At 30.4% G+C, this 20,883-nt stretch overlaps 1 protein-coding gene across 38 annotated transcripts in view; it reads left to right on the top strand.

Annotated features, from left to right (window-relative positions):
- Positions 1-20,883, top strand: part of lola (longitudinals lacking) — a 604,955-nt gene that overhangs the window by 199,890 nt on the left and 384,182 nt on the right. The window contains exon 5 of one of the 38 annotated variants that reach the window (XM_072526337.1): positions 9,168-9,652. The exons of 36 other annotated variants lie outside the window; for them this stretch is intronic. In XM_072526337.1, the coding sequence (XP_072382438.1) occupies positions 9,168-9,637 (470 nt within the window). In that variant the 3' untranslated portion in view covers positions 9,638-9,652. Of the gene's footprint in view, positions 1-6,968; positions 9,024-9,167; positions 9,653-20,883 lie in introns of those variants that run through there. One more of the 38 variants, XM_072526340.1, reaches the window with a different exon arrangement.

Genomic DNA, 20,883 nt, shown 5'->3' with positions numbered 1-20,883 from the left:
AGCGCTTTCTTAACGATCAAAAAAGAATGTTTTAGAATGAAATAGGCCCAAAATACTTATTGGGAAATGATAGAACAAGGTTTGAACTTAAATTTAGCTCCTTGGTGAATTCAAAAATTTTGTTTTTTACTTGTGTTCTTGAGCCTTGAAAATCATAATTTTGGGTTTTTCTCAGTTTTAAATTATTTATAATTCGAAAACGATCAATTTTACAAAAAAACTACAAGAGACTTATTTTATTCAAAATGATCCAAAAAATTTAAAAAAATTGTCCGGACCGAAAAAAATTGGTTATTACAAGTTGTTTAAAACAATTTGAACAACTTTTCACCTGGGCAACCTCTTGAACCTTATTTTGGGGTATCCCAAGAAAAAGATTGTGCAAAAAAATCTCATGGGAATATTTTTCCGAACGAACTCAAACTTTTCGTCTTGTCTATATCGCTAATAATATTTTACATATAGTTGATGTGCGTTTCGGTTCAAATTTATTAATATTGTTTAAGACTGATTTTTTTTCTGATTTGTGTTTTTATTATATGTTTTTTTGTTAATATTTTCTACGAGGTCCATTGCATGTCAATAATTAGCTCTTCTGTTTTATTTTTTAAAACTCGTACACTGTTGCCTGAAGAATAAGATTTTTTTGCAGTTATTTTCTGACCTAACTTAATAAACAGCAAATTTGCTGAAGATGATGAATTCAACAATTTAATTGTTGTGTATGTGTGTAATTTATGTCCTCAGGGTACTTACACATATTTAAATAATATATGTCGAATTCGTCATATAAGCACTACTTTCTCATAAAATCGCGAGTTAATCATTTTGTGAACTATTCGTTTACATAAACATATAACGTATGTGGTGATTCGTTGTCTGACTAACAACGAAATACAAATATTTTCGTTCTTTTTTAATGTTTAGTTACATTTTGAGAATATTTGACTTTTAAATACTCGGTGTATTCGTAATTATTCGAATATCGATTCTTGGAATTCCACATTTCAATGATACTTTTATTGATCTTAGTCTTAGTACCTGAAGCGAATTTCAAAAATACTCAATTTTAGAATATTAAGCCTCCAATCGCAGTCGATCAAGTAATGTCGGATAATATGAGCTTTTGCGATGTGTTTAGCATAATCAGTTAATATCGTTTATGTGTACGAACAAAAATAGCCTCTCTATAAAAATTTTGATGAACTTTTCACTTTTTCATCGTTTGTGTTACGATCTTGAATTTGAAAAACTTGTTCAGACATTGTAAATATTTTGCCAGTCATTAATACTTAACTACGTTAATGTTATACTTATGTGATAGCATTTATTTTTGTATATGATTACGGATACAAACACTTAATTTATTATCTTCATAAGGAAAATTATAATTATATTATTAATGACATGCAACGGAACTTGAAAGAGAAGAAAATATCGCCTAATCTACAATATATAAATCTATTTCGCTAACTATTTTCTATACGTTCTACTTTTTGTTCAATGTAGTAATTTCCAAGTGAAAGTGAATCCGAACCTCTATAACAAAGTACAAGGTTTTCTGCATTTCTCAGATTCATATTTTTACACCTATCAGCCATCTACCAAAATTCTGATGCTATAGTGCAACTTTCTCTATTCACTGCACTTTCTGACAGTCCTTTAAACGTTGACAAAGTCAAGAATATTAGTCTTATCGGGGAACATTTGACCTTTCTTCATGAATCATTATTTGTATTTTTTCAAATGTCTTACTGTTGCAATTCAAAAATATAAATGGTACTTCTTTTATGGTACGTTTTGTATGTAATAACGTAACAACTATAATTTAACCCAGGTCTGGTTGAAACATTTTTAATACGTATAGATATATATTTATTCAAAATAAATAATTAATATAAAAATAAATTTCTACAATCGACCTGTATTAGCACATGACACCCATCTTTATTGGTACAAGACAAGGTTAAGGAGGCCGTTTTCATTTTAAGGTCAAATGCACTTTCGTTATATCTTATCTCATAATAATAATTATCTCGATATTGTCAATTGTTACGAGCTCTACGAAGATTTCAAGCGTGTTAAACGCTATATATTTACGCTGCAGTACATAACATAAGTATAACATAAATGCCATCAGATGGCGAACTTTTTTTTCCAAATCTTGTGTTATAGTCTAAACTACAATAAAGTTGTTTTAAATAGGTTAGGACAAATAATATCGATTTTTTCCTATTTTTCAACAAAATGCATATAATACACACGCATAGAAAATGTTTGGGATAGTTTCAAAATCTGTATCGATTTTAAAAGTACATAATACAAAATTAAACAGTTTAATATTGACACATAAATTTAAATATTGTAGGTGAAGATAAAAAAAGTACTATTTTTACACTATATTTCTAGTTTTAGCATTTTGTATGACCTACTACGACTGATCAGCATACTTTTATTTATTTTTTGTAAATTTGTAGCTCTCTTTGCCCTATTTCTAAGATTTTATTTGTTAGCTTTAAACTGATATTTATTAAAACGATTGTTACCATCACGGTAGAAATAAAGTTGTAAATTGTGTGCCATATAAATAAAATTAAATTAAAAATTAAGTAGGAGTTTAATTTGATCTACATATAAAAAGTATCAGTTTTTTTAAAATGATCAGAATACAATGAGATGATCTAAAAGAACGAAATAAGGCTACCACACCTTCCTTCTATCCTTCTTAATAATCACCCTATCTCGATGAAATTAAAGAACCCTTAAGAAGTGACTCCAAGTCTAGATATTCATTAGTAATGAATAAGGATTGGTAATATAAAAAAAGAAGGTATTTAATATTTTCCGTTTCACCCTTTTTGACCGTTTGGATTTTGTAAATTAAAACGAAACTCTGAATCAAATTACCAGTGTAGGAGAGAAATATATTTTCTACATTAAAAGGAATCAATCTCAATTAAATTATAAATGTATCTTCTTCTTTAAATGCCGTCTCCCAATCGTAGGTTGGATATCATCAATATTATCTTTGCTCTATCTACCGCTGCTCTGAAGAGTTCTATTCAACTGCATCTAAACTAGTCCCTTAAATTTTTTAACCATGACACTCTCCTTGTTCCCATACTCCTTCCCCCTCTTCTCGGTATAAATGTATATATCCACAAGGAAACTAAATTCCTGCAGCTGGCTGTATACCATGTATCACAAAAAATTTATTTAAAAATTCCTTTATAAAAGGTATATATTAAAACACCCTATCGGGCTTTATCACAGAACGTTTTCGAAATTAATATTCCATCATCAGTGCTATCTGGATGTACATGTTTTAAGCCCCTAAATACTTGGGTAAAAACCGTTTAAATGTTGTTAAATTAAATTTGAGTTACATTATTTGATTTTATATACTAGGATGTTTAAGTTACAACAGGAATAGATAACACGGCAACGTAAAACTCCACTGGGAGTTGCTAGTCCTGAGACAAAGTGTTTACGAGGACTTGTTAAAGCAACTGATTGAAAATTGAAAACTGATAGCAACTGATTTTCAATCAGTTGCTATCAACAAGTCCTAGTAGACACTTTGTCTCAGGACTAGCAACCTCCAGTGGAGTCTTACGTTGCCATGTTATCTATTCCTATTGTAACTTAAACATCCTAGTATATAAAATCAAATAATGTAACTCAAAAATTTAACCACATTTAAACGGTTTTTACCCAAGAATTTAGTGGCTCAAAACATCAGTACATCTAGATAGCACTGATGATGGAATATTAATTCTGAAAAAACGTTCTGTGATGTAGCCCGATAGGGTGTAATGTATATATATATATATATATATATATATATATATATATACATATAATACATTATATTATAATTATATAATGTATACATGTAGATATGTACATAATTAAATTATAAATGTGTATAATTGACCTCATACATACTGATAAACAGATCGAAGAACAATGTTAGAAAACATACAATACCGTCATTTATTTTATACTGAATTCCTTTAAAAATGAGCCGTACATGATGGCTGCTAGGAATGTGAATTAGGTAAAGATTTCAGTATTGAATATTTTCTATTTAACGGTGAAATTAGATGCAGTTACATAGTTGCTGAATTAAAACTCATAAGTCCGCGTTTAAAATACAACTTGCCTGTATCTGAAGAGATATGTCTAAATGTACCTTGCGTATGATTTCACCCATGGGAAATGAATATTAACTACACTGATAAACTCAGAATGAAGGGTACAATTCTGTGGACTAACAAAGAGTCATCAGAGTGAAAGTCATGTATATACAAGACTATAAAAGGTTTATACCTTAACTTAAATTTTTGAAATGTTGCTTTGTAAAATATAATTTACAAATCTAACCAAAAGCACAGAAATATCCTACCATATAAATGCCATATTCCTATTCAAATTAAACATTTCACATTATACAAAACTATTTCACATAATAAAAGATACATATTTATTTAATAAATCTCATTAAAATAAAGGCGTTATTATTTACTCAATATTTTTTTAAATATTTAAACAATTAATGAAAGGAACAGCTTAACAGTTTTTAGAAGTGGAGTAAACATACATTTTTGTGAAAGTAATTATGCGCAATATTTATTGTTTTGATGAACTTTTTTTCTTTATCTTTAATGTCAAACAATTCGTGTATTTGGGACGAACTGAAACCTAACATTATGGAATGCACTGAAAAAAGAGAAGCACTGAAATCGATTTATATTATAAGTACCACTTTTACCCCCGGGCTTCCCCCTAAAAATCCCCTCGTAGTGGGGTAAAAAGGAAAAAAATCTATTTACCAAGAATCTGTACGCCGTAGAAACAAATGTTTCAAATAAAAAATGTAGCTGAGATAATTTTGAACCAAAATCTTTAGTAGCGCTTTTTTTTTGTAGAATGAACCATTTTCTCAGAAACATCGCTTGAAGCGACCGGTGATTTTGAACGTCAACGCGCGCGAAATCTATTTTTTAAATAAACTTTATATCAACTCAACCGTAAAAAATCGATATCTTTTGATCAGAGTTTCCTATCGACAAAAATCAAGATGCGTTTTAAAGTTGAAGTGTGCGGCTTTTGTACATAATTTTTGTATTTTGCCGCAAATTAGGTCAGTTTCCATGAAGCTGTTAAATAAATAAACGTTGCGCTATTTTTGCCGTTTTTTATGATGGTCATGAGATGAATAAAATTTATCACTTTAATTAACCGGTCGCTGTGGAATTTCCATTGTTAGAGCCTACTCATTCAAACCATGTTTTGGCAACAAATCTGAGGCATTTAAAAAATGCTTAAAAAACGCTGAATTTAAACTTTCATATTACAAACGAGCTAACGTCACGAGAAATACTTCTATGAAGATGGCATTGAGTGGAATTTGTAGCTAAAGTTATGTGGTTTCGAAGAACGTACTTGTGCAATCAAAAAGAACTAGTTTTACATCGTTTGTAATGTGAAAGTTTTAATTCAACATTCTTTAGGCATGTGTCAAATGCCTCGTATTAGTTGCCAAAATTCAAAATCGAAATTTTATGTTATAGGTTTTAGAGATTAGACTCTAATAATGTAAATTCCACAGGGGGCCTGTAAATGGAAGTGATACAATTTATTGATCTCATGAGACACATTTGTGATCAAAAGATGCCGAATTTTGACCGCCGAGTTAATACAAATTTTATTTAAAAAATTGATTTCGCGCGCGTAACTGACATTAAAAATCACCGGTCGCTTCAATCGTTGTTTCTGAGCAAACGCTTTATTCTACAGAAAAAGTAATAAACATCAAAATTATTTTAGCTACATTTCTTCTTTGAAACATTTTTTTCTGATGCGTACAGATTCTTGGTAAATAGATTGCTCCCGTTTCCTCCTTATGAGGGGCATTTAGGGGGAAACCAGGGGGTAGAAGTTTTTTAGAATCTTTTTTGGCATCCCAAAATTAACATTTTTAGCAAAATTCAGGTTGTTCGTATGATTTTTTAGAGGTTCATTGGCATTTTCGTCTTTGACAACTGTAGTATTCCATGACGTTGGAGATTATAGTTTTGAACAGGACCTAGCGTTAATAAGTAAATTAATCCTGATCGAAAACTTCAATGGGTACAACAATTTTGTGATTTGCCCCAGTCTTATAATTTTCGAGAAAATAGCGAAAACATGCGATAAAGACTGTAGATCGTTTTGCAGCATGTCATTATGTCAAATAAAAAACTACTAATATGTAATATGTATATTGTAACAAATAATTTTTTTTTAAATCGCTGTTACTTTCTTAACTGGTTAATATACCTGGTCCTTTGTGGAACAATAACATGTAGCAAATTGTGTTCACCTACTTAGGTCTATTATTCGCAGTGAAAGTTTCTCATCTGTTAAATCGTTATAAAAGATAACATTTTATGACTATATTTTACGTTTTTATTTACCCTGTTATACACGACCATTAAAATAAGTTTATGTTGCTAGTACATAACCAACAAATAATTAAGATGTCTATTATGTGATTGAGTTAGGTTAAAGTTGTGAATTACTTGGTTTTTGAAGCTAATATAAATGGTTTAAATTAGTGTAACTTTGTCCTACACAGTGTAAATTCATCTAACAATGAAGTGTTTCTAAAGTAAAACATGTGGCATTTACTCATTTGCACTATCATAGATATTGATTGATGACTTATATTGGCATGTCCAGAAAAACGTAGATTATACAGGTAACAATCTAAGAAAAGTCATCTGTCATCTGAGCTAGCACTAGCATACACATTTTAAGATTTCTTCGAGTAGATTACAAAATAGATACTGAATAGATGTTCGTATTTTTTATACCTCTGGTGTTAAACTTCCGTAGTATTTGCATTTATTTATTCTAAACAAAAAGCGTGAGTACATCTTATATATTAAAATTGATCGATTTACTAAATTTTCTTTTTTTAGGCTCACCCGTTCAACAACAAAAATCAACTACGAAACAAGATATGGACTCCTTCCCTGTCAAAATAGAACTGAAAGAAGACCAAAATGAATATATGATGTCGCTCATGGGTGCTGACATATGTACAGTGGAGAAACCCAAAAAGAAAACCAACCGGATTCGCGGTAACTTTCGTTGTCCGCAGTGTAGTAGAACCTACATACGCAAGGATTCTCTGCAAAGACATTTAACGTATGAGTGTGGCAAAGAGCCCATGTTCCAGTGTCCTTTTTGCCCCCAAAAGTGCAAACGAAGAGGACATCAACTCAGACACGTTCGACGACAACACAAAGATAAGATTGGGTTGATAGAAGAAAATAATCCAGATCTATTCACAAAGAAAGAGGAAAATGCGGAGTATGTACTGAAATAAACAATAATTTGAGTTTTTGTTTATTTATGTTTGCTGCACTAATTTATTTTTTATTTAGTCTAAAATTTGCCGCTAGGATTATATTTTTGTAAGGTTGGTTTTTATGTACTTTTTTTTATTGTACGAAGTTATTTTGCCTCTAGGTCTACAGCTTTGAGTATCATTGGATTTTTTTTTGTGCGAAGAGAGTTGCGTTTATTTTATACACTTCCCATTCCGTCGTAAAATGTTTATCCCTTATATTCGATCTGTGTTACCAATATCAATTTGTGGCTTGTATGACCAAGATGATTCATTCTTTAATATGATTTTAAAAATTTCCATCTTTTATAGTTTTTTTATGATCTCTAACGGTTTTTTCTCTCTGTTAGATAGAAAGTTCTCTCTAGTTATTCGTTTTGAGTTTTGATATGTATAATATATAATATATACATATATTATATTTACATTCGTACTTGTAGTTATAATATATACGTTTACGTATATAATTACAAGTAAGATTTTCATCTAGAATGGAAATGTCTTATGAACTGCCGTCTTAACTTAAGAATTAAAAAAAAAACTGATATCTTATAAAAGTGTCTAATTTTCCCATTATCTGTTCTTTCTTAAAAACATATTTTTAAATAGAAAAGTATTTAGTTCGCAAAAGAAGCCGAATTACTAGAATATTCGGTTTTTTGTCCATTTCGACAGATTTTACAAATTTATCCTTTTTTAAATTCATAATTTTCAATAGTTCTTTTCGCCGTATCGTCTTTAAATCGTCCTATCTTCAAAACCAATTAAATTATTTGCGTTATTTTCCGAACGTGCGGATAATTGTCCAAAACAATTCCAGAATTTGTTGAAATTAGTTCTAGCATTTGCTCCAAACATTTATTAAAAACTACCGATGTGTGTGATAATTAGTCTTTTCCTGTACCAGATGGCGCTTTTGTTTTCATAGAGATTCCATTGAAAAAGACTTTAAGAGAATTACATTCTCAGTACAAAATTTGGGCGTTTTATACTTTTTGGAGAATCAAAAAGTTTATAGTGCTTGTTTATCTTTTTCTTAAAGTGTCTATCCTCTATGAATCACATTACTCTACTGCAGCTCTGAATAAATCTGTTCGCGTAATGGTCTGTGTCCAAAATTGCTCCAGGGTTTTGTCTTTTTTTTTATGGTGGTCAGGACTATCATGTTTTCTATTTCACCGCATTTTTCTTGTAGCCTTTGCTCTTTAGTCTCCTTGATTGCTCTTATTGTTTTTCTATGTAATTCCTTGTATGTAGCGGCCAATGACTCATATAAAAGTCGTCAGTTATCTCCATACACCTACATATTTTGCAAATGAACAAATTTTTGCACATTTTCCATCTCATATTTTTTTCATCTTTAATCTTACAGTTCTTTATGATTCGATATGAAGTTACTATATTCTGTATTATTAGACTTACCAGATATTCACAATAACAATCTTACAAAAAGCATTCTGTTTTCTCCAGTCTCGGTACTTCTTTATAGTATCCTTTCACAATACTCATTTTTTGTTTGTTTTACTCACTTATTATAGTTATTTTATTAAATACATTTTAAAGCTTATGTTTATTAAATACATTGTAAATCACCATTTATGTTGTAGTACACGTATATTTAAAAGTTTTTCTTTGATTTATCGTTTATTTTCGCATGCACTTCTCTTCTACCTGTTCTGTGTAATTCATTTTTTTTTTCATTCCTGCTTTATTATTTCCTTAACCCGAGCATCCAGTACCCTCTATATTATAGCATGTTATTTTTTAGCTGAAGATCTTCGAATAAAGAAAAATACCTGGGAGAATTGGCCTTCTCATTTTGTACTTCCAATGATGCTGATGCGCGAAAATATGAAGCAATCTATGCTACAATCACTAAACAGAACTTCTTTAGATCTCTCAATAAGTCCAAAACCAAGAAACAAACTCTCACCAGAAACTCGAGACGGTGGATTTGTTTGTGGAGATTGCGGAAGGACGTATAAACTAAAAAGCTCCTTACGAAACCATCAAAAGTGGGAATGTGGTAAAGAGCCCCAATTCAAATGCCCTTTTTGCGTTTATAAAGCCAAGCAAAAGATGCATATGGCTAGACATATGGAAAGAATGCATCGTGAAATTGATTATTCGTCTGTTAAATCCGAAGTAAAAACTGAAGAACCAGAAAGTAGTCAATCTATGGGAGACAATAAAGAAATGGAGATAACTAGTGAAAGTAACAGTGTTAGTAACACGTAATTACTATTTTTCTTAAAACAATTATTTCTGATTTATATTAAGAACTCGCAACCCGTTTTAGTTGGTAGTATATATTTAAGATATTTTAAAAGTTTATCAATTTATTTAATATTGAATCCTTGGAATCTTATTAATTACCCTTTTAATAAAAAAATGCGAAAGGACCATAGTGTAGATTTAATTTTGAAATTGATTTAGTTCACTTTAGCATGTACATTTTTATGTACTTATTATACTGCTGTAAGTGATATCCTCTATAGAAATCATTTATTATATGGTGGAATCTTAGAATAGATCAGAAATAATCGTTTAGCATCACGATAGATACTTGTAAAAATTTATCTAAATTGTATATTTTAATATAGGAATTAGTGAATGTGGGAGATTGTTTGGGCTTAAATATTCGTACAAAATTGTGATACAACTTCATTCCTTTCCAATAAACTTTCTACTTAACCGAACAATCTGATTGACTACATAATAAAAAGTTATTCAATAATTACTATATTTTAATATACGTAGAAACGATTCCTAATAATATATAAACCATTCCTTTAACTTGCAAATTTTCTCATTTACTTTATTTAGACATTCCATTAGTGTACGCAATATTGAATCTTTACTGCCATTAAGCAATTCGTTATAAACGTTTAGCTATTCTAGTTAACTGGATGTCAACGTCAACCAGTAGGATTTACTTATTAATGGTAAATTAGCGAATTAGGTATTATTGGTAATTTGGTAATTTTTATTAACTTTGCTACACTAAAATTGTTTGAATTTTGGAACTGTTCAGATTATTTCGTTCCTACATCTGTTTTTTTCATTTACCTTTAATTATCAACTAATATTTTGCTTAACAGTTCTTTATTGTACTTCAATAAATAGTATACAAATAGGTAAATTTTGAACTAGGCACGCGCAGTATACTCATATGCAACTTCAATAACTTTCTTTCTCTCTCTCTCTCTCTCTTTCTCTGTGTCTCTCTCTCTCTCTCTCTCTGTTACCTTGACTTTGAATGACTTCAATGTCTATTTTACTAAACTCTAGTATAAATTAATCGGTTGCTTAGATTATTGTATAAATATACAGGGTGTTCCAAACCTCTGGTTTTCTTTTCTTACGGCTAAACTATAGAGTATATAAATAAATGTTTATAAAAAAACTGATGTATATTAAAGACATATATACTTAATTTAAATTCATTCGATATTGCTGGCAGTTTTGTTTAACGCTACTTCATTGCAAAAAGTGGCATTGCAAAATCTATTACCGATGTGTAGTGAAACGAAATAGTCCTGTTACAAAGAGAATCAAACAGCCATTTTAATTAAAAATGTAATTAATAACAAAACAATAGAATCTTTGAATAATCAAAATATTAAATCACTAAATAAAGATATTAAATTAAAATATTAAATTCAATAGAACAGAAATACCTTAATATTATGAACTCACAGCCTCCTAAATTATGTATACTCTTTTATTAAACTACACAAACCTAATCACCCAATAAGACCTGTAGTTTCTTTTTATACAGCTCCTTCATAAAAATTTTGAAAAACTCTGTTGGGGATTATTTTAGAACACACTAAATTTTTACCTAAATTTACCGTAAAAAATACAATAGAACTAGTTAAAAAAATACAACTTAACAACTCCAGATTAATTTCATTTGACGTTAAAAATATCTTTCCTAGTATTCCTTCTACAGAAACTTTTGTTCTAGTAAAAAACCTTTTTGACCATAACATTACAAATCTCAGCATTACATATGAAATTTTACATCTTCTTGAAATTTGCACAAACCAGGACCACTTTGAATTTAATAATCAAACATATTCAAATAACAGTGCAGTACTTATAATGGGCAAGTCCATTGCTATCAGATATTTTTATGGATCATCTAGAAACAAAGATTTTAACGAAGTTTCATTCAAACAGTTTTTATATTGGTGGAGATACGCAGACGATGTACTGGTATCTTTTACAGAAACTAACAGCAATTTCACCAATTCTTATCGTATATTAATTCACTCCATAGTCATATTGAATTTACATATTGAGTTCATATTGAGTTAAAAACAAACACGAACTCTCCGTATTTCATAAACCTACTCATACTGACACGACTGTACACAATTCATCATCCCATCCTACACAACATAGATTAATAGAAATTCCCATGTCAAAGAACAACATCGAGATAGAATTGAATATTATTAAGCAAATAGCAGTAAACAATGGGTACAACGAACAAACAATAAATAAAATCTTAAATCAAAAACTATATAAGAGAGCCCTGAAATTAGTATTTCCACCACCAGCGAGAAAAAATCTAGTACCTTCTGCTCGATTACATAGACAGGCAAAATATCAACAAAAATAGTCAAACAAATAAAACCATCCTTCAGAACAAACAAAAACTTATATATTAAGCAAATATATTAAGAACAAACAAAAGCCAAAAGAAAGAACTTACACAGGAAGCACTTACACAGTGGTGTCTACAAACTTAAATGTGGCGACTGTTCAAAAACTTACATCGGTCAAACCGGTAGAACTTTTAACAAACGAATTCCAGAGCACAAAAGGGCTTTTAATAATATACAAACAGATTCTACGTCTACACTTCACCTTGTAGATCATAGTCATTATTTTAATGACCAATTTCAAATTCTTCACATTCAAAATAAATGTTTTAATTAATTAAAACGTACAGACATAATTCTGAATGACCAATTTAAGACAACCAGTTCTTTCCTCCTCAACTTATTCAGTTAAAGACTATAAAGTGTAAACTCATACCAAAAAAAGATCACTTGAGAAAGGCACTCTGTCGAAACTGCTGTAGTGATAATTATAATAAATTGTGTGGAAGTGTTGAAAACAAAAGTTTTCGGTGTTTTATTGTTAGCTAAATTAAATTTTCATCAAGTAACGGTCAAAATCATCACATTACATTTTTGTCATATACTCCATAATTTAGCCCTAACAAAAGAAATCCAGAGATTTGGCGCACCCTGTATAGAGAATTAAAAAAAAATAACATGATTTTTTCTTTTCTCTTTGTTACCTTTGGCTAGTTTTACTAACACTGCTCTTAAGTGTATTAACTTGATATAGTCCTTACTTATGTAAGAACTTTATAAACTTATTTCTTAAGAAGTAAGTAGCCTCAAATATCTAAGACTCAAATTAAATACAGAATGAGAGAGAAACAGAAATTAAAAAAATAATAAATAAGAATAAGGCGTATTTCCCGGTCACTGACACATTTCGCTCCAAAACCGTACATCCGAAATCGAAGATTCCTTTTCTTCCTATGCCGTCCCCAATAACGGAGGTTAGGGACCACATTTCTAAAAGTTTCTCTGTCTTGCAACGTGAAATAATCCTTCCTCTTTCTACCTATTCTCTTTTTGCCATCGACTGTACCCTGCATGATGACCTGCAGAAGACTATATTTATCATTCCTCAGTATGTGTCCAAGGTATGCAGTCTTGCATACTTTTATTCGAAGATTAAACTCTATAAAACCATCATTAGACCAATAGTATATTTATTATTGATCTAAGACATTGATGATGACATAAATCGCAAAAAAATGGAAGTTCTTCGGACCGATCACCGAGAATTTCAAGGCCCAAACTCAATTTGGAATGTAGCGATATTGGAAAAAGAAAATCTGTTCGTTTAGTTCAAAATGCTTAAACTATTTGAGCTCCTACTGTTTTATGTTTTTTTTTCTCTTTTCTGGGTACATTGATATTTAATTTATAATGAATTTTTACCAAAAAAAAGCACTATCGAAAACATTTGTTAGACTTTGAAATACCAATTTAAATAAATCCTATTGGAAGGCAGACGCATCTCGTGCCAGCCATCTTCTTTTCGACTTTAAACTTTAATACTCATTTGTTATAGACATTGGGTCATTTTACCAGTGTATGCACTTTAACATATTGTGATATTTTTTTCAAAACCGAAATACCTTATTTAGAAAAGACAACTTAGTATTATAATCACATACTTATCCAAGTGTTAGCTTTTTGTGGAATGCCTTTTAAGTTTTTAACTAATACTGCCAGTGAAAAAATCTTAAAAACGGTATTAAGACTGTGTAGAGTCAACCTGTAGTTCATTTTTGTATTTTATTGTAATAGAGTAACATTTTTTACTTAGATAAGTTTGCGTATTAGAAAACTGAAAATATTTTATAAAGTGAAACCAAAATACCTAAATAAATTGTTAATTGTTTTAATGTCAATACTATTTTCATTTTTATGTTGAAATACAAAGCTTGTTTAATTTTATTCCGACTATTTAAAAGTGTTTTTTTCCTTCTGTTAATATCTACCAATATTACGATCCATTTATATATATTTAGCTAATTCTTCAATCGCTCTCAGAGCTCGGTAGAATTTTCTCGACGGCATTAAAACAGCTGCAGATCGAATCGTCGTATAGCATGTTCGATCAGGGGCGTAGAAAGGGCTTGGCGTAACAACAGAAACGTGTTCGGCTTAATTAAAAAACAGTAATTTTATTCAACGGTCGTTTAATCTGCATTTTCGCAGAATCTGTATATTGCTTCTATACCTGCACTTTGCACATTTTATAGAGATTATATCTAAGTGAGTAACATCCCGGTGAATGTCCTGTTCAATTTTTTTAAACTCTAAGAGTATTTTTTCGAATTAAGGTCGTGGCATATTATCGTGCACGTATAGTTTCTGGCACGTAGCGTTTCAGTTTGGTTCGGTAAAGATATGATCTCGCTTTTCTCGACAAAAATTATGTGCAATTGTTCTTCTACTTAACGATGAAGAATGAAAAACTGTGTTAAAAAGAAGGTTTGAAGTACATCCAATGCTAAGAGAAAGGAAGAAGGAATGTGAATACTGGACTTTATACAGAGAATTAATTGATGACGATGAAAAATATTATGGATATTTTAGATAGGATTCAGTTTAAATATGTTTTAAATTTAATTTCACCTTCAGTTAAAAAACAAAATACTACATTTAACGAAGCCATACATCAAACCAAAAAGTATTTTTAAAAAGAAGAGGTATCACTTCCGTACAAACGTGCTAATTGTTTATCACTTCCGTGATTAATTGTCACAAAGCAATAAAAACACATGCATAAATGACAAAATAGCCTCGAAAATTATTTTTTTAAATACTCTGTATCAAAATCAAACAAATACCTAAATAAACAAGGGGAAAACGACGGACATGTAATTCACATTATCCTTACCAACCGGTTACGACTCGTTACGTAGCCGTCGGCATCAGTAAAATATTGTTTTCGAATATCCTGAACGGAAACGTTAAGTGTCTGAAACGCTATGTTCCGGACAGTGTGCGCTGTTCATATTTAAAACCATTTAAATTATATTTTTCGGAAACTAAGCGCTATGTGCTGGAAACGCAACTGCATGATAATATGTCACGACCTTTAACCTGAAGGTAGCAATAACGTCTTTGCTTGCTTTTGGCATCGATATTTCTACATTTCGCTTTTACAACAGATTTGAATGCTTGTGTTCCCTTTTTTTTGTATATTGTGTCTATTTGATTTGAAGTAGTTTCTAATATTAATGCTTTGTTCCGCATTCATTGTTCCCCTCATTACTATAATATGGCTTGATATTTAACTAAACATCTAGGAAATTTAAACAAAGAAATAAAACATTAGCATTAACAATTTTTGAAACTAAGTTTTCGTTTACTGATCTGTTATAAATATATTCTACTGTATACAATAATAATTATTATTTGGGTATCAATTTATTTTTTAAATTAAAATTAAGCATATTTATACACTAAAAAAGTGAAATTAGCACTAGAGAACATAATTGTAACTTAAGCGATAACTTTTGTGACTAACTAATTATTTGTAAATAATTTTTAAAATTTTATTTTCGTAAGATATTTTCAGTTTTTTTATATAAAGACGTCAGTGTTTACATTTAAGTTAAACTTTAATTATTTTCGAGCAAACTCATTTATATTAATCAATATCACCTTTACGTGGACGTTTTTTAGTGAAATAAGTTATGAGATTGGGCAAATATTTCATTCCTATTCACAGTAACTTAATTGCTATGTTTTTCGAACTACCATCAACAGTTTGAGCGTAGATATATGGGACCTAAATATGACTATAATATACACTAAAACCTATATACATTTATTTACCTAAAACTACGGAGAATTGGCATATCTGATCATAAACTTTGTTTGTGATGTGTTTTTGCACATACATCTACACGATAAGTTACCTTCATGACCTTCAAGAAACCGTTTTATAGCACAGAAACATGAACTTATCTATTAACAAACTTATCTGTTTTTGAAACGTGAATTATACACTTAATGTGCATCGTAAAGATAATTACTATTATAATATTGTAATAGTAATATACTTTTTATCAATTATTACAGTCAGAAATGATGCAGACTAAAGGATGAGGACTTGATGAAAGACTGTCATAACTACGTAATACTCATAATCAGAATGGAATGAAAACTACAGAATGCTTATTGATCAGCTTAGAATGGAGACATAGAAAACAAACTCACCTTTGCAAAATGACACTACTTTAAGTAGATTCGATTGGAATCGATAATCATCTAATGTGTATTTATGACATAGATTTTCTTATTACTTTAGTTAGTTGTTGGCATTTGTTCCATATGTTTTTAAATTGGTTTTGGATGTTCTCTTATTTCACTAACAATACGTCACACGCACCCATATTTAAATACCACAGACACTTTATAATGTTGTTCCTACGAAACGAAACAGTTGTTCCTATTGTTCAAGATATTTCAGAACAAGTATTACCACGGTCTTATTGTGATAATTTTTTGGAAATTATTAGAACAGACATCAACACATTCAATGTATGACTAAATAATGTGCCTTTTGCCTATCAGATGACTACCAACATCCACCAAAAAAATTACAAAACAAATAACACAAAGTGAAATAATTAAACCATGAAAGTGTTTTGTTCTCGCAGATATTATCATTTAAGCTTCTTTCTCCATATTTTCATCTGTACCGTTTCTGTAGCTGTTTTGAACCTGATTCTCTTACTTTGTGTCTTCTTTTTCATTTAGTTACAATGTTTTTTTTGTACAATATAAAATTATTTACGTTACAGAGTAGAAATTGACTTTTATAGAGTACAAATTAACAGCATTCACAAAATGTTAAACTTTATGTGAAACTTTGAAAGGTTGCCAAGGAACCGTAGAGGAATCATAAGCTATACAATTAGATTTTCAGTCGAATAAGGCGTTAAAAAGAATTAATTTGATACCAAAGACTCATTCCCCCATTTGAGAAGAAAATAAGGCATCTAAATGAGTTGAATGAGAATGTGTTTTTAGAATCAGGCATTCAAACGAATACAGTTTATTTCTAAGAACTGCTGGCAGTTAACTTATCCATTCTCCCTACTATTTTTCGCCTTTTATTAATCTTATCTTCATTGATTGAATGTAGTAATAAATATCGTTCATTTCTGAAGATGATTCGGAATAAGCTGACCATAAAAAATTCTTTTACAGAAGCCGCAAACGCTGCTCATTTTAGCAACATTAGTTAATTAAATCGTGACAATGACACATTAGTGGGGACAGAAGTGTGTGGCAGATAATATTAACTAACACTATTCTATTTTTTCCCCTGTTCTCATCTTCTCGGGAATCATGGATTTCCATCCTTCTCTGTCTTAAGCTACTAGGGAACCTTCATGGAGACTATGTACAATAATTCCTCTGGCCTGAACCACTCTGCATATGGACGACCTTCCTCGCGATCGTTTGCCACGGATTTTACCTTCAATGATAAGTTTTTCTGTAAGCCAACATTTCGAAGGCATCTATTTTTCTTCGGTTGGAGACCTTTATCTCATCTAAGTACTGAAATATACTCCATAGTTGTTTCTACTGTCCACATTCGATTATATGTTACAAATATTGACGAATTGCTATAATTTTACTTTAACCGACACATTTTTTTAGTCCTCATTCACTGTTAACTGGTTAACTGAATATGATTTGCCAAGGAAGTCTTTTTAGCGCTTCTACATTTCTGAATAGAATGCTCAATTTTGTTCTCGCGATGCTTAATTATATACTAAGCTTTTTTAAGTATACCATTTAAAAATATTTTTTTTAAATTATACATATTTTGTAAAAAGTTTTGTAATTTTTTTGGTAATTTCTGCGTATTGGTAGTAGAATGAGCAGTCGAGTTTTTATACAATTATTACAATGGATAACTTTTTTAGTAAAATATATTCCAGAAGTGATATTAAGATGTTACTTCGATATTCGATATATTTTGATAGAGTAAGTCTTTAGATATTAGTGAAAATATTTTTTGATAAAACCTTTATATTTGAAATTTGAAACAAATATATAAATATTAGTATAGGTTTTAAAGTTGCGGTTATGATTCCCATAAACAGGATGTTTAAAGAATAATCTTACTTTGTATTCTATGTCCAAATTGTTGGTTGCACATGTTGTTACACTCTTTTTGTTAAGAGTAGATAATTTGTTTTCGTTTTATCTGCATCTCTTACCTATATATATAATTTAATTTTGTCCGAATTTTCTTGTATTTTTGGTTTGTTACTAATAAAACAATTAGTATTATGGTTCAAACATTTCAGCGAAATGTCATTATCAATTAACACATTATTATATACTAGAATTTAGACTATATACATGTTACGCTGTTGGTAGCTAAAATTAAAATGATACAGAAACAGGCGAATTCCTTAAAATTAATGGCACATTTGGTTTATTATTATGCAAGATCTGCCAGTGTTTTAGTAAATATTTTGAAGTGAATACGTCTTATCGCTCAGTATGCTTGTATGTTTCTGCACTGGCTCGAATCAATCTCACGCGTGACCGAGACGAGCAAACAATATAGCAATAACACATTGAGATTGTGATCTATCGTTGACATTTCGGTTGTAAACTTCTGTTTGGTGGTACTATATTTTTTAAACTAAATTTAATAATTAATATTGGATTAATAGCAATATTTTGGTTTTTGAGCTTTATTTAGGAGAAGTAACAAGTTTACAGTTAAAACAAAGAGCGACTTATTGTTAAGAAGCTGACAAAAAAATGATTAAAACTAAACATTATTGGAAAAATAATCTTTACCAATAGCGTGTATTTCCCCTCTTGCATTAATAACAGTTTGTAGGCGACGAGGCTCTCGTAGCTCCTGGGCAATTCTTGGAGCGGGTGTATACCTTCGGATACTTCGGCCCAACTTATCCCAGATATGTTCATTAGGATTTATGTTTGGACTGAGTGGTGGCCAATTAAACCGCCTAATTCCTACTTCCACCACCAAAATATTCTGACAACTCTGGCAGTATGTGGTCTAGTATTATCTTGCATGAAAATGACATGCTCGCCCATAACAGTCGTGAAAGGCTAATATGACCATCTAAAACTTTTGTAATATATCTGTGAGCCGTAAGGAAGCGATTTTATATGAAGACTAAAGACTAACTCTGTGCGTTCTTGTGAAGTAATTCCTGCCCAGACCATAACCGACCTACCACCAAATGAGAGTCACTTTTCACTATAAGCCGCAGCATATCTTCCTCGACGACGTCCGTCTGACCCATTGAGACAAAAACGCGACTCATCTGAAAACAATACGTTTCTCCAATTTACATTATTCCAATGGAGGTGATATTTAATCTTGCTATCCGATTCCAGCGTTGTAATGGTTCACATGTAGCCATCTTTCTGTAAGATAATCTAGCAGCTCGAAGCCTTTTTTCTAACGGTCCATTCACTAAAATTAATATCTCACCTATTGAAGTTGATTTCTTAGAAAAGCGCAGAAGCTCTTCTATTCCGCGAACTTGCGGACACCACAAACCTATCGTCTCGTTGGGTGGTGATTTGATTTCGCCCGGATCCTGGCTTTCTGGTTATTAGACCAGTCTCTTTATAGCGCTGGTACACATTTTGAACTGCACATAGACTCCTTTCAATAATTCTTGTAATGTCACGTAGTGCGCAGCCATTTTTATCCATGCTACAATTCTTGCCGCAGTAATAGGATGTATAAATTACTAAAATCATTAAACAATTTTTTAAACAAAGAAAAATTAAGATATTTTATTTTAAAGAATTTAGACGTGTGGTGTTATTATAAAAAATATTAACAATTCAGTAATAAGCAGACATAAAATTGAATTAACCCACATCTAACAATAACGCTCTATGAGAAGTAGTCACAGTCACTTCTGTCGGTGCTCCCCAAATGCCACGAGCCGTTTTTATAAATAATTTATTAAATTATAACATAAATTGGACATATCTTTTATATCGGGCTTATTATTGATGCAGATTGGTTGCTTTTTAATATGTATTATCTCCAATATACAATATACATCGTATACTATAATAATAATGTGGTATGGAATTTTTGCCGGGGACATCCTTTCTTACAGGTTCCGGCGCCAATTGTATCTTTAACCCTGTTATAATAGCTAGTGTCAATGCACACAAAATATACATATTATAGAAAAAGAGTCAAATTATAATAAAAAATGTATATTGGAAATAATAAAATGCGATTTTACTCTCAAACAAAGTGTTTTATGAACCTCATACCGAAACCCCAAGAAAATTCAGACAAAAATTTTATTTAAAAATCAGGTCCGGAAATAACAAACGTATATATTATATAAGATGTTAGAATTTTTTAAACACACCGTTTCTATTGTTTTTTATCGTAAAGAGTAAATTGTACATATGGTACGAGTAATATGACGAGACGTTAGATTGATAATGAATATATGAACAGTTTTAGAATAAGTGCTTTCTGCAATATTATTGAAAATGTTTATACCCTACGTTAAAAACGTGTATGGTCCAAAACTTATTTTGTTTCTTTATGAATCTTAAAACAAATATTGATTTTTTATGAAGTTAAAACATATATGTATCAGCAGAAAATGATCGTAATGTTCAGGAAACTCTGATACTAAGAAATTTATATTATTATAGAAATTATAAATAAAATTTTTTATACTATCAGGCCTTATTGAAATTGGTAATAAACGGGAAATCTCATTGCTAGCCTTTGATAGAAGAAACAAGTTTTTTGGAATTAAATCGATTTATTTCTCAACGTAGTCCCCTTTTAGCTCGATACACTTAGTAAGACGATGT

The sequence above is a fragment of the Diabrotica undecimpunctata genome, chromosome 3 (genome assembly GCF_040954645.1).
Source record: "Diabrotica undecimpunctata isolate CICGRU chromosome 3, icDiaUnde3, whole genome shotgun sequence".
Lineage (NCBI taxonomy): Eukaryota > Metazoa > Arthropoda > Insecta > Coleoptera > Chrysomelidae > Diabrotica > Diabrotica undecimpunctata.
Note: the sequence above shows the minus strand (reverse complement) of the source record. Positions and strands in the feature narration are given on the sequence as shown.